The 14,876-nt window shown below is 44.9% G+C and overlaps 1 protein-coding gene across 1 annotated transcript in view; it reads right to left on the bottom strand.

Annotated features, from left to right (window-relative positions):
* The window catches only part of FANCD2 (FA complementation group D2), a 1,182,674-nt gene that overhangs the window by 954,530 nt on the left and 213,268 nt on the right, over positions 1-14,876 (bottom strand). The window contains exon 15 of the mRNA XM_069206781.1: positions 3,104-3,250. Coding sequence (XP_069062882.1) covers positions 3,104-3,250 — 147 coding nt within the window. The remainder of the gene's footprint in view (positions 1-3,103; positions 3,251-14,876) is intronic.

Raw genomic sequence — 14,876 nt, 5'->3', positions numbered from 1 at the left:
GGCGGTGAGCCTCAAAGACTCACCCCCTTTGTTACAGTGCCACAGGGCATCCCAGCTAATGGAGATACCCGCCCCTACGGCCACTGCCCCCACTTTTCGCCCGAAGGCTGGAGGAGATAATGAGGAAAACAAGGAGGAGTCACCCCCCCAGTCAGGACAGCCCGTAAGGTGTCCTGAGCTGAGGTTACTCTTACTTTTAGAAATCCCCCATCTTGTAGAAGGAGGATTCCCCCGATAGGAATAGGTATGTGCCCCCCTCCCCACAGGGAGGGGGCACAAAGAGGGTGTAGCCACCCTCAGGGCCAGTAGCAATTGGCTACTGCCCTCCCAGACCTAAACACACGCCTAAATTCAGTATTTAGGGGCTCCCAGAACCAAGAAGATAGATTCCTGCAACCTAAAGAAGAAGAAGGACTGCTGACCTGAAGCCCTGCAGTGAAGACGGAGACGACAACTGATTTGTCCCCAGCCCCACCGGCCTGTCTCCCTACTTCGAAGAAAACTGCAACAGCGACGCATCCAACAGGGTCCAGCGACCTCTGAAGCCTCAGAGGACTACCCTGAATCTAAAGGACCAAGAAGCTCCCGAGAACAGCGGCCCTGTTCAAGAAACTGCAACTTTCTGTAACAAAGAAGCAACTTTAAAGACCCCACATTTCCAGCCGGAAGCGTGAGACTTTCCACTCTGCACCCGACGCCCCCGGCTCGACCTGTGGAAAACTAACACTACAGGGAGGACTCCCCGGCAACTACGAGCCTGTGAGTAGCCAGAGTTGACCCCCCCCTGAGCCCTCACAGCGACGCCTGCTGAGGAAATCCAGAGGCTCCCCATGACGCCGACTGCCTGTAACAAGGAACCCGACGTCTGGAACCAGCACTGCACCCGCAGCCCCCAGGACCTGAAGGAACCGAACTCCAGTGCAGGAACGACCCCCAGGCGACCCTCTCCTTAGCCCAGGTGGTGGCTACCCTGAGGGGCCCCCCGTGCCTGCCTGCATCGTTGAAGAGACACCCGGGTCTCACCATTGATTCCTATCTGAAACCTGACGCCTGTTTGCACTCTGCACCCTGCCACCCCTGTGCCGCTAAGGGTGTACTTTCTGTGCCTGCTTGTGTCCCCCCCCAGTGCCCTACAAAACCCCCCTGGTCTGCCCTCCGAGGACGCAGGTATTTACTTGCTGGTAGACTGGTACCAGGGCACCCCTATTTCCATTGAAGCTTATGTGTTTTGGGCACCACTTTGACCTCTGCACCTGACCGGCCCTGAGCTGCTGGTGTGGTAACTTTGGGATTGCCGTGAACCCCCAACAGTGGGCTACATTGGACCCAACTTTGAACCCTGTAAGTGTTTTACTTACCTGTGAACTTAACATTTACTTACCTCCCCCAGGAACTGTTGATTTTTGCAGTGTCCACTTTTAAAATAGCTTATTGCCATTTTTCTCACAACTGTACCTGCTATTGTGATTATTCAAAGTTCCTAGAATACCTGAGTGAAATACCTTTCATTTTAAGTATTACTTGTAAATATTGAACCTGTGGTTCTTAAAATAAACTAAGAAATTGTATTTTTCTATATAAAAACCTATTGGCCTGGAATCAGTCTTTGAGTGTGTGTTCCTCATTTATTAAATGCTTAACAGTACCCACTGATAAGCCTACTGCTCGACCACACTACCACAAAATAGAGCATTAGAATTATCTCTTTTTGCCACTATCTTACCTCTAAGGGGAACCCTTGGACTCTGTGCACACTATTTCTTACTTTGAAATAGTATATAAAGAGCCAACTTCCTACAGTCATAAAAAATGATGCCCAGATTTTTAACTCTGGAAACCGGTGAAGGTATGTCTTGAAGTTCCTGTGGCCACCAAGTAGGGGACCAGAAAGATATATTATTGCCTAGGAGAAGCATCTCAGTTTTGCCTGAGTTAAGTTTTAAGCAATTGCGGGACATTCAATTGCTAATTTCCAGCATACAGCTATGGAATCTGCTTGCTGTGCTTCCAAGTTACCAGCCACTGATACAATTATCTAAATGTCACCTGCATAACTGACGACTGGGAGCCCTAACTTTTTGATTAGATGGGCCAAGGGGGTAGCAAAAATTGAAAAGCATGTGGCTCAAAGAAGAGCCCTCCGGAACCCCATATGGTAGTGAGAAGGTGCTGGAAGAAAAACCATCCAAGGCCACAAAATATGACAAACTGTGACAAATTGCTCAAGAGCATGTATATGGAAAAACACTTGTGCCTCATGGCTGTGGTGTACCCACAATGGGACCCCTGAACAGGTGGTGTGCTCTTCCTGGTGCCTAAATTTGCAGGGAGTTTACTTCCGCAATTTTACCATTTGTCAACCATAATAAAAACCGACTGCAAATGAAAATGAAATAACACGCTCTGTGCTGCCCCTCTCTATCGTTTGCCACCGCTTATCGCCCCTGTTTGGATTATACCAATTGGAACTGCTTACTTATTCATGAAGGTGCCAGGAATTTCTTTATGCATTGGTTTGTCTTTTAGCCGTATGTGATATCCTCAGAAATGACACCTGTTGCAATGCACACATCACAGGCTGTGTGTCTCCTCTTTCATTCTTTTAATGGTGTCTTATAAGCAAAATCTTATCAAATAGACTAGATGTGGTAATGCCATATGCAGTATTTCAGAACCGATTTCAAGCAACAAACCCCCCCAGAACAAACCTGAAGGAATGCATCTTAGGAAAAATATCCAGAGTTATGGAATAACATGCAGAAATCAATGGAGTAGAACCAATTTCTGCATGTTTCAGCAATGTTCTGATCATTTGTTTTAGTAAATTTTGCTGCAATGGTCATCAAAACTGTTTAGAGAAATCATCAGGTTATTTCACTGCTGTCCTGTAACGCAGACTACTACAGAAGCAACTGAAAAGCAGGGGGAAAGTGAGGTGCAGTCACAGCATAACAACCACACAAAACCTGTGAGCTCTGCCTGTAAATAATATTTGGAGCAAATCCACTCAGAGGCATAGAACATTTAATATGGGCACAAATTAGAAGGTAAAGATGAGGGCACAGGAAGAAAAAAAAAAAAAAGTTTAGGCTGACATACTTACAAGGGAATGGTTTTTGAACAAACTTTGTAGAAGTTGGCCCTGGATGCAGCCCAAACGAATCTTCTTTCTCAGAACCCTTTCCACTTGTTTTTTGTTATTATTCGTGTTAGTGCTATAAAGTATCAGTAGAACAATTAAGTCCATAACCTTTACATGAAAAGAAAACACAAAACATTAAATTAATAAATCATGACAGAAAGAGAAGTTAACAAGGTTACTTTAACTATTGATTCTGTGATGGGCTCTGGAATAGGAGTGCTCATTCTCTGAAATTGCAACAGTTGTAGGAAAACAAACTAGCATTGTGGGTAAGTAACTACATTTACCCTTCCTGATAAATGTTCTAACAATGATCACATTTATAGCAATCAGTCACTACCGGCGAAAAGACATTGAAAGAAAGGATCAAGTGAAGCAATACAGTAAGAGTGAAAAGCCTCACCCACCGCAGTAGACAACTCACTCTACAGACATACTCATTCTAAGTTGGGAGCGGGAGCGGGGGGGGGGGGGGGGGGGGAGGGGGGAGGGGGAGGGTGTTAAACGGTAATACAGTAATCCAGTGTGGAGGTGTTTACCAGGTTTTGGAAATACCACCCATTTTGAGCTCTACTGTACAAAGTGATTTGTAACATGGGCTGCTAGTGTTGTGCATTTTGATGTTTTCCAAATATTGTCAATATCACAATGTCTCCAGTTTGTTCCTAGTTAAAGATCTCACAGGGAAAAATGTAGTTGCATGGTAATAATCCCACAATTTGAAATTTCGGTCTGTGTGTAAACTACCGTTTCTGCACAAAGTTGAATTTGCCTTACCATTCCGAATGCGACCCTCTGAGGTCACTTGCTTAAGACTTCCGTATCCTCGAATTAAAAAGCTGTTTAAAGTGAAACTGTGTTAACAACTGCGGTAGCATTCCAATGCTTTGCCTACAAATGTTTTTTTCTGAAACGCCATTTAAGAAAAAGGTAATGAATATTCAAAACGGATGTATGAATGCTAACATGAAATGGAAAGAAATATAAACCTATAACTATAACTTTGTAGCTTGAGACTATTCTAGAATGATAGGTTGGACATCGTCATTTTAACTGTAACATCATTGACCCAAAACCTTTCACGCACTACAATTAAATACAGCACCTTCACATTGGTATTTTCACAGCCATGGCGCAAAGCTATGCATACATGTCAAACTGCATTATACTACTGAAATTGTTCTTCAACAGGTCAGGGTCCTGTGACTCCAGACTAATCTTAGGTTGTAAACGTACTTTTTCAAAGTAATGTACCTATTGCTTTTACAGCAAGTACATTTTCTGGATCGCTATGGTGTACATTCCTTACAAAGTATTATTTCCCACTCCATGGCACTGTGCGTGAGATACCACTAGTGCTAAAATAGTAGAGTTTAGTGAGGGTATAAACTCAGGATCAAGTTGTAGCCTTACATGTCAGAAAAAATGCATTGCAAATTTAAACCAAGGCCCCCATTTTCTTTCAGTCAGAATGTGCAATGTCTTTCACAAATCAGTGGAATAACTACGGCCTGTTCCACAGCTCCAAATTTAACAAAACTAATTATCATTAATTTTCAAGAAAAAAAGGCATTTCACAAAAATAAGAGTGACAAAAATATAAGACAAGAGAGAAGTTAAACAAAGGATACTTCATAGTATGGAAAGGAGTGAAAAGAGCTTTCTAAACTTTCAGGTCTTGCTTAATGATAGGGCGCAAACTGGAAATTCGAATTAAACTACAGAAACGAGAAAATGAAATGTTCTGGGTCTGAACTGTGAACGTGAAATGGCACTCTTTGGTCTATGCGTCACACTAATTGACCGCGATACACTATAAAAGCTTTCACCTACTTAACCTAGGACATGGGTACTCACAAACATTTTCCCAGGGGTCAAAAAGCTTGGTCTGTGATATGCCCGAGGGCCGCACTGAGGCGATCGGGATGGCAGTAAAGTAGGTGTAGGCGAAGCAAAGGATATACAATTTAACTATGTGAAACCAGAAAACCTGGGATTAATCCCTACTTCCCCACTTTCCCAAATTGTGTGATCCTAGGCTGCTGTTTATTTTCACTCACCCTCCTTTTTCTTTAAAATCACATATGAGGACCTCAAAATACATCATTTCAGGGTTTCATTATACAAAACCTGCTCCTGTGTTTGATTTAATAAACTATCATTCTGTTCATGTATAATAGGAATCCAGGCCGCCCAAAAAGTACACATAACTGACTGCCTCTTTGATTCACTATTGACGTTGTTGTCAGGTTAGGTGAAAGAATCAATATTTCTAAATTCAAGTTTGAAAACTATCACTTTTAAATTAAACATTTTCAATGCACTGATATAATAAATTGCACTGAAAAGGTCTGCATGTTAACTCAATAGATTTTTTGAAGTTTGAAGCCACTGTAATATTTTTACAGTTTTGCAGCAAGATGTTTTAAAAATTGAACTTGTTTATAAAGTGAAGCACAGATCTCCCTAGTTACTTCCTTTCTTCAAGACCTATTAAGCTTGAAATAAGTGATTGCCTGTCTACATAATATCTTTTTTTTATTTTTAGAGCAGAGTCGAGTAAACAGCAGCTCACTGTTTCTGTCACCAAAGGGGGCCGCATGTAAATGTCAAGGGGGCCGCATGCGGCCCTCGGGCGGTACTTTGAGTATCCATGACCTAGGACAAAACCATCCCTCCAGGCAATTTTTACCGATCAGATGGACTTATTCACAAAACAACACCTTTCTAGGATGGGGAAAAGCTCTACACCTAAGGGAAATAAAGTATACATCCAGCAAATGATTGATTAATCCTTGCAAAAAAAATGCCAGAAATTCCACTAGCGTTACCAACTTTGGCCTCAACAGCAATTAGTTGTTTAATCAAAAACAGTCTGAAAATCTTGTAAAATCCCAAAACACTCTGGCCCTCATAACATTGGCGGTAAAAAGCACCTACCGCCGTCGCGACGGCCGCCAAAAGACCATACCAGCTGTCTGCCGTATTATGACCACAGCCGGATTTCAGCCAAAAGCATGGCGAAAATCCAGCTGCAGCCATGACAGCGGATGGTGGTAAGGTGACGCTGCTGTCACCAGCAGCGCCACGCCAGTAGACCGCCGCCGGCCGTATTAAGACCCATAATACAGCCTGGCGGTGTTCTGCTGGCGGGCGCTGCTGTTGGCAGCAGTGCCCCGTCCCGTCTCCTGCCAGAGGATCACCTGACAACAGGTAAGTCGGGTGTCTGACAGGGGAGGAGGGTGTTGTGTGTGTGTGTGTGTGTGTATGTCTGTGTGTTCCTGGATGTGGGTGTGAGTTGCGTGTCGGATGCAAGTGTGCATGTATGAAGGTGTGGGTGCGTGTATGTTGTGTTATGTGAATGCATGTCTGCTTGAAAGTGTGTGAGTGGATGTCTGCATGCGTGGATATTTGTGGGTAAGTGTGTGTGTGAAGAGGGGAGCGTGTACGCATCAGGGTGGAGGGGGTAACTGGAGAGGGAGGGGGGAGACCCCTATCAGTGACAGGGAAGGAATTCCCTGTCACTGATGGTGCCTACCGCCATGATTTTCGTGGTGGTAAGGAAGCCACGAAAACCATGGCGGTAGGCGGGGCATAATCCCGCGGCGGAACAGTGATGGCTGCCGGGCTGGAGATAGATATCTCCAGCCCGGCGGCTGTCACCGCCATGGCAGTCGGAGTGGTACATTGGCGGGTTGGCTTCAGCCAACCCGCCAATATCGTAATATGGCGATGAGTACTGCCAGCCTGTTGGCAGTACTTACCGCCATATTACCAAAGACCACTGGGATATTAATGACCCCCTCTGTGTTTAAGAAAGGTAAAACTTGAAGGACCAGTAAGCAGCGCAGCATCCAACCAGACAAAGAATTTACTTACCTTGATAACACCTTATCTGGTAGAGACTATAGCTGCAGAATGCTTACCGTAGTGTCCCAAATTAGAGAGTTTATGGGAACAGAGAATTTTGGGGCCTACTGAGGCATCACAATGATTGGCACCAAGAATAATAGCCCGAAGGAAGGAGGGAAAATCTGTTTATGTCTAGATTTGCGTGATTTGAATAAAAATATTTAGATTGATAGGCAACCTCTCCAAAATATATTTGAGATGTTGACAACCATGGGGGTGGACATATTTTTAGTGTGTTGGCTATCGCTGACGCCTATCAAGTCAATCTACATGAGGACTCAAGACACTTAACCTTATTTGCTACACCTTTGGGTGCCTTCAGGTATAAAAGGATGCCGTTTAGATTAGCCTCAGCTTTGGTGGTAATTCAAAGAGTGTTGAAAAACATTTTTGGTGACATGTCACAGGCTTCCTGTTTCCAGGATGACATCTTGATTGCGGAGTAGGATGTGTGTGATCATGATGGAGCATTTCAGAAGGAAATGGAGTGACTGGAGTAATTGGGAACACATTGTTTAACTATTAAAAAAAGACAAATGTCAATTGAGAAAATAGCAAGTAAACTATTTAGGACATGAAATAACACCTGATGGTATAAGGCAAAAACAAGCACTGCGATGGATGTAGAATGGCACCTGAACCACCCAATAAAGATGAGTTGAGATCTTTTCTAGGATCAGCAGAATACTGTGCTAAATATGTGAGGACTTTTTCAGAAACTGTGGAGCCTTTATGGAAAATAACAAAGAAAAAAGTAATGTTTGTATGGGATGATGAATGTCAAAAGGCATTTAAAATGAGTAAGGAAAGTATCAGCCACTTACCTACTCTGGGACAATTTGATTTATCAGGTAAAACATATTGTTAATTTGGAGTGGGAATTGGAGCTGTGGTAAGGCAAATTGTGGAAGGAAAAGGAAGTATCTTTCTTGGATTTGCATCTAGAAGGTTACTGGGAGCAGAGTATACTTATTCAATTACTGAATGGAGGGTATAGCTTGGTGATGGGGAATAAATCATTGTAGGTTATATGTGTGGGGTCTGCCCTTTAAGCTGCAAATAGATCACAAACCATTAACATATCTGTTCAAAGGAGGAAGAGGGTTGGAAGTTTGCATAACTCCATGCATATTGAGATGGTTGCTACCTGTGATGGAGTATAATTTTGAGATTGAATATATAAAGGGAAGCAATAATATAATTGCAGATTATTTGTCCAGAATACCAGTAGTGAAAGAAAGTAAAGACATGCAATTATATTGAGGATGATGGAGAAAGAGGTGAAATGGCTTTGTGTAGTGAGGAGAGGAACTGTGCAAAAGAGGACAACTCTGTAATAAAAATGATGGAAGAGGAAATTCTGCAGGGGTGAAATCATGAACATAGTGTGAATAAAGAAATAAAGCAGTTTTTTAAGGTTAAAGATAAACTAAGTTTGAGAGATTGTGCCTCCAGGTGGAGTATGTAAAATTACAATAGCTGTTGCTCATGAAGGGCATCCAGGGCGAAGTATGACTGGAAGAAAGGGTGAGGCAGTCATTGATCAAAGACAGGGAATTCCTGCATGCAGTCAAGGTAAAAAGACAACGCTAGTTTGGGGCCCAGACAATGGAGACACTCCTCATCCTTAGAAAGGTGCAGTGGAGCGTAGAAAGTAGTTAAGGTGACCTACATGAAAGGGTGTGACCACCTTTGGGAAGAAAAGGGCCCGCGTGCGAAGCACCACTTTATCAGGATGAGTAGAGAAATAGGTCCGCTTAGAAGACAAGGCCAGTAGCTCACTAAATCATCAGGCAGATGTTATAACCATGAGGAAAGCCATTTTGAAGGTGAGCAAAAGCAGGGACAATTGTGAAGTGGCTAAAAGGGAGCACACATCAAGAATGTGAGAACCAGATTCAAGTCCAACTGAGGTATGATAAAGGGAGAAGGCGGAAACAGACGGACTAAACCTTTCAAGAATCTATGTATGATAGGATATTAAAAGGCAACCTTAGGAACACAGAGATTACAGAAAGATCATTCTTAAGAGGGCCCATAGCACAGCTCTGCTGAGCAAGAGACAGAATAAAGAGAAGAACATGAGAAAGAGGGGCAGAAAGGGGTTTGATATTTCTGTATGAACACCAAGCTACAACTTTCTTTCTCTAGCAGGCAATACTGTCTTGGTGGAGGAACACCTAGCTGCCAAGATGATCTCACAGACTTTGAGAGGAAGGTCAAAGGCTGTCAACTGCCACTGCCCAATCTCTCTGCATCAAGGCAGAGAGTGGACCGGTTGAAGTACTCTCCAATGCTGCTGTGACAGACGATCCTCCAGAAGGGGCAGCCTAGTCGAAAGATCGATGGCCAGGCTCAGTAGCTCAGGATACCAGACTCTCCATGTCCAACAAGGATGATTTGAGCCTGCCGTTTTCAATCTTATTGAGAATTCTCAGCAGGAGTGGTATGGGTGGAAAGGCATACAGGAGGCATGAGCTCCACTCTGGATGAAAAGTGTCACCAAGTAATTGCCACCTTGGAAGCTCCAGCACACAAAACTGCTGACATTGCGTGTTCTCTATAGGGGCAAACAGATCCAACCAAGACTCTCCCCACAGCTGAAAGAGACCTTGCGCCACCTGGATTGAAATGCCACTCGTGACCCCCTAAGCAACTGTAGCTGAGTTCATCTGCCCTGGCATTCCGAGAACCTGTCAGGTGTTGAACCAGCAGGGAGATGCCCGGATGTTCCAGCCGTGTCCACAACCCCACCCACAATGTTTGGTGCAGTACAACATGGCAGTTGTGTTGTCAGCAAACACCTGCTCTAGCCTCCCTTTGATCAAAGGTAGAAAGGCTTTCAATGCTAGTTGGATCACCCGTAATCCCAGCATACTGATGTGGAGTCCGGAATCTGCCAAAGAGCAGAGTCCGCTGATCTCCACTTCTCCCAGGTGACATCCCCAAACCCAGAAGTGAGGCATCTATCAGCACCTTCAGCTCTGGGTGGGGGAAGGTAGAGGGTCTGCTGCTGGCCTGGCTGTCCCCAGTGCAGACCTAGTGTAGTCTCCTGCAAAACCTGGATGACATCCAATGGTTACCTTGGTGATTGGCCAACTGAGACTTCTGTGCCCACTCCAGAGGATCTGCTCTCAGTAATATCAAGGACCGAGGCGGTATCGTCAGGATCATAGCCGAATGCCTGGACTTATTAAACTGTAAACTTGGTACTTGTATAGCACTCTACTCATCCGTTAGGGTCTCAAGGCGCTGTACGCATACCGCTGTGGAACCCCTCCTGGCTTTTCCCTGTGAGGTGCCCACTCCTGGGAAACCTCCAAGGTGAAGCCAGGCATCCCAGCGCTGTTGGGGCCGTTGTGGAGATTAAGCAAGCTATTGCCCAGAGTTACAGAGTGGGACCCATGAATTAGATTAGGCACCAATGCGAGAATTATCAGGTCCAAGGAAAATGAGCTCAAGACCCGCCGAGGCGGGAATTGAACCCTGGTCCTGGGCCAGATTTCTGCATCAGGGTCTGCAGCTCTAAGCATTGAGACACACTTCTCTGCAAGACGGAGGATGCAACAGCTCCTACAACAGGAAACCTCTACATTGGCATCAGGTGTGATTTCAGCTCATTGATACAGGAACATCAACAATGTTAAAGGTTTCGCTGTTGTCTGAAGGCAGTTTGTGACTGACTGTGGCGGGTGCGCTTTCCACAACCAGTTATCGAGATAGGAGAAAAATTGTATCATCAACCTCCGAAAATGGGAGGCACTTTTGTGTAAACTCAAGGGGCACTGGTAAGGTCAAAAGGGAGCACAGCAAACTGAAAATGTTCTTAGCTGACCCTGTGGCAGGTAACATCTGTAGGACTGAAGGATGGGCACATGAAAGTATGCATCATGCAGGTCTAAGTATGCATCCTTCAGGTCTAAATCGGCCAGACCCAAGGTAGCTAGAATGTGGGCTATAGTGAGCATTTTGAATTTGTCCTTCAGCAGAAATGCATTCAGAGGGCAAAGATACATATTAGGACGAAGGCCTCCAATCCTTCTTTGAGAAAAGGAAATATTGTTGGGAGGGTGGAGTAAAAAACTGTCCCAATTTCCAAAAGTGGAACCCTCTTCCAAATTTTCAAAGGTGGCCCCCTCTCGAGCTCACACATATTCCAGTAAAATAGACAGGTGCGCCTCTTAAAGCCACTCTGGTGTGGGTGAAAGCAGTGATGGGTCAGCAAGAAATGGCAGAGCACAGCCCTGCTGGACAATTTTGAGGGTTCCTCAGTTGGATGTCACGGAGTGCTACCCTGGGAGAAAATTTCAGATCCTGCATGCCACAGGGTGGTGGTGCGCTATTAAGGGCAAACTACAGGAGACTGGAGGCGGATGTCACAGGGGAGGGGAAATGGGAATACTGGTGCCCCTGGTGACCTGCACATTGCCAATCTGATCCCCATCACTGGTGCTGAAATGTCCACAGTGATTGCAGTGGGGGATGTGGCATTGTCTATATGGCAAACCACTGGAGTAGCCTCAAAAGGACCAAAACTGATGAGGAAACTGCCTGGCAGGGGCATTTTCCCTGTGATGCTCCAGGGCAGAATCGGGTTTGTGGCCACAAAAGGGAGGATCTATCAAAAGGCATAATCATAAGGGACGCCTGCACATCGCCAATAAAGCCTGTTGATCTCATCCATGCATGGCAACGGAGCACCACGCTTGTGCTGACTGCTCACCCTACGCAATCAGGAGTATACAGGCCAAACCACTTAATTTGTCTGTATCCTGTGCATCTTGAATGTTTGGGACAAGAATGCCCTAAATATTATGGGTCCACAGAAAAGATCTCCCTGTTCATGTCCCAAAGGGCGTGCGTACATCGGGCCAGTAGGAAAACAACATTGACTGACCTTAACACAAGGCTGGCCAACAAAGCAATTGGTTTAACACCACAAAATTCTTTGACTTGCTGCCGTGGTGGTGGTGGTGGCGGTGTGGGTGGGGGGGAGCGAGCACTAAAGTCAATGAAGAGGGGGCCTTTGTAGGTCTTGGAGCTGGAATGGAAGTTGGCACTGGAATCAGTGCAGAATTTGAAAGTGTGGGGGGGGGGGGAGAGGGGATTGCAATGGGCTTAGACAGGGTCAAGAATGGATCGGCCAGTGGTAACCCAATGGAGGTTTCTGTGGATCACTGTGGCCCGGAGGCGCACCAGAGGGATACAGAAGAATATCAAAAATACACAGCAGGGCATCCTGAAAGTCCTTAGCCAGCTGCTGCATTTCCAAAGCACATCTTGGGGCTTTGGAAATAAACTTGGGGCACATCTGGATCAACTGCAGGATCGACTCCTCAACTGGATATTGCGAGCAAGATCGAGTGGGACCATGATGCACACGCAACTTGTCTTTAGATAGAGTTGCAAGATATAGTAGAGCCTCTCTACACCTTTTTATGTTTAAGCTTTAATATGTACTTCGACATACGGAATTACCTTGACTGTGGAGAGGACCTGTTGCACGATAAGCATTGAGAGTGGGAACGGTCCTTGCCTTCAACTAGGAACGCGGCCTGCTTGTCTTCATTTGATGTTCAACAATGTGCAACTTAACTTCACAGTCCCACACCACCTTTAGGCGCATCGGAGGCACATTCTTCAAATGACTTGGAGGTGTGCCCAAGGCCAAATACCAGATACACCTTGTACAGGTCCATCAGCAATATCTGTTTACAGCAGTCACAGCATGGATTGAAACAAGTAGTTTTAGGTGGAGAACCTAAAACTACTCTGCCTCTGCCCACTGGGATCTAGTAAGAAAAAACTGTAAAATTGACAAAAAGGGAGAGGTGCTCCAAATCACTTTGGAGGCACAGAAAGAAAGGAACACACATAGGCACACAAAGGAGCCAATTACATGGGCCATTGCTACACAGAGTGACCTGGTGGATCACCGGAGCATTGCTATGGAAACTTTCAGATCCAGTCTGGCACCTGAGGAATATTCTGAAGGTGAGGGACCTACGGTTAGAAGTATCCATCAGAATCAATAGGTTTATGTGCTTTTGCTGCAAATAAAAGGAATTAAAGCACTGATATTAGACCAACACAAAGATAAGCCAGATACATCTTAACATCTGGTACAGTAAGAAATGGTTCATATGTAACTGATAAGCTACAAAGTCATCATGCATGTAATATACATATAGATCATCTGGCATAGAAGACTCATAGCCAATGTGTGTGCACATCAATACCATTTTTATATAATGAACACCCTGCTATCCATAACATCCCACTTCAATAAACGGATTTAGAAACCCAATATAATGGTTTTCTAAATGCGTACAACGAAGTAAACATACACATTTCTAAGTGATGTTAATTTGGAACATGCAGTACATATCTACAAGTACTGTTCAGCTCAAGTTCTAGAATAACGGACAGGAAAGTTGTTCGAAATTCAAGAGAATCATATGAACATTTCCTTCAGCATCCTCACACAACATGGCTGCCATGCATGTGAGCACATAAAAAATGTGGTCAGTTATGCTGAGGTCAAACAGAGAAGCACTTCCAATACAGTTATGACCAGCAAGTCACCATGGGCAGCTGTTCCAGATGGAAATGCACCTTATGTATTAGTCATAAATCATACTGAGGGGGCGTGACCAAGATGGCGGGTGCATAAGACGTGCTTCTCCGTCTCTGCGACAAAGACCACAGCAGCACATAGTGCCCTTTCTCCAGAAGCTGTTGCCTTGTGCAGCCCTTCCCTGACTGCTGAGACACTGCAGGCACCCACCAGATTCATCAGTGCTCACCCCCGGTTAATGGAGTAGGCACAATAAACAGACGGTCTCCGGGGAAGTAACGGATTGTGGCAAGATGGTGTGGCCCGGACCTCACTGACTGAAGCGTACGGCCCTGAGCAGAGGGTCTAGTTAGCCTGGAGCTGCACCTACAGACGAAGAGCCTGAGATCCCCAAGCTAAGTCAGGCCTGCAGTGGGTGATGACCCACGCCCTCCTGCGGCCATCCGAACTGCTCTTGCTACAAACCCAACTCCTACTCACAGTGGTAGGACCAAGCACGTTGTGGCGGCATCCCAACATGAACAAAGGCTGTGGGTGCCTGCGCTTGGCGGCACCCGTCCAACCTCACCACTAAGGCCCTAGCTTCCACATAGCACATACTGGTAAGCCAAGAGGCTCCAAAGACACGCAAGACGCTGAGCGAGACTGAGAGAGCGTAGATTATATAATCTATATTAACATGAAATGTTTATGAACTAAAGTGTGATAATGCCGCTTAGAAAATGTACTAATGCATTTTGCCATAACGTGCGTTTGAAATGTGCCCACAGGGAGTGGTCGTCAATGTATACGGGGACTAATGAAAATGACTAATGTTGATGAAATTCTTATATTGAATGTGATTTACACTAATAATAATAAGATATATGTTGTAGACTTTTGCTAATAACTCTTTTAGGCCTTAGTTAGCATGAGTCGAGGCCTAGCTGCCTAACTCTCATATTAAATGTATTTTCCTAACGTGCAATGTGCTGATTCGCTAAAGGACATGAACTCTTGTTTTTCCAAAAGTTAGAAGTTGAATGTAACTATAGTAGATCCGTTCTCATGAAATTCACTCTGCCTGTAGTAACATTTTTAGCTAAATGCAACAGTGTATATTAACGCAAAGTACAAGGTCGCCTAAACCGGTACGGACAATGGAGCCACTGATCAAAGATGTGCAGAGGACCACAAGACGATTAAATCATACCGGACATTCCACCCGCTAACGACGTCAATCATAAGCACCAATAAAATACGTGA

This window comes from Pleurodeles waltl, chromosome 9 (assembly GCF_031143425.1).
Source record: "Pleurodeles waltl isolate 20211129_DDA chromosome 9, aPleWal1.hap1.20221129, whole genome shotgun sequence".
NCBI classification, from domain to species: Eukaryota; Metazoa; Chordata; class Amphibia; order Caudata; family Salamandridae; genus Pleurodeles; species Pleurodeles waltl.
The sequence above is the reverse complement of the archived record's forward strand: the minus strand, read 5'-3'. Positions and strand labels throughout refer to the sequence as shown.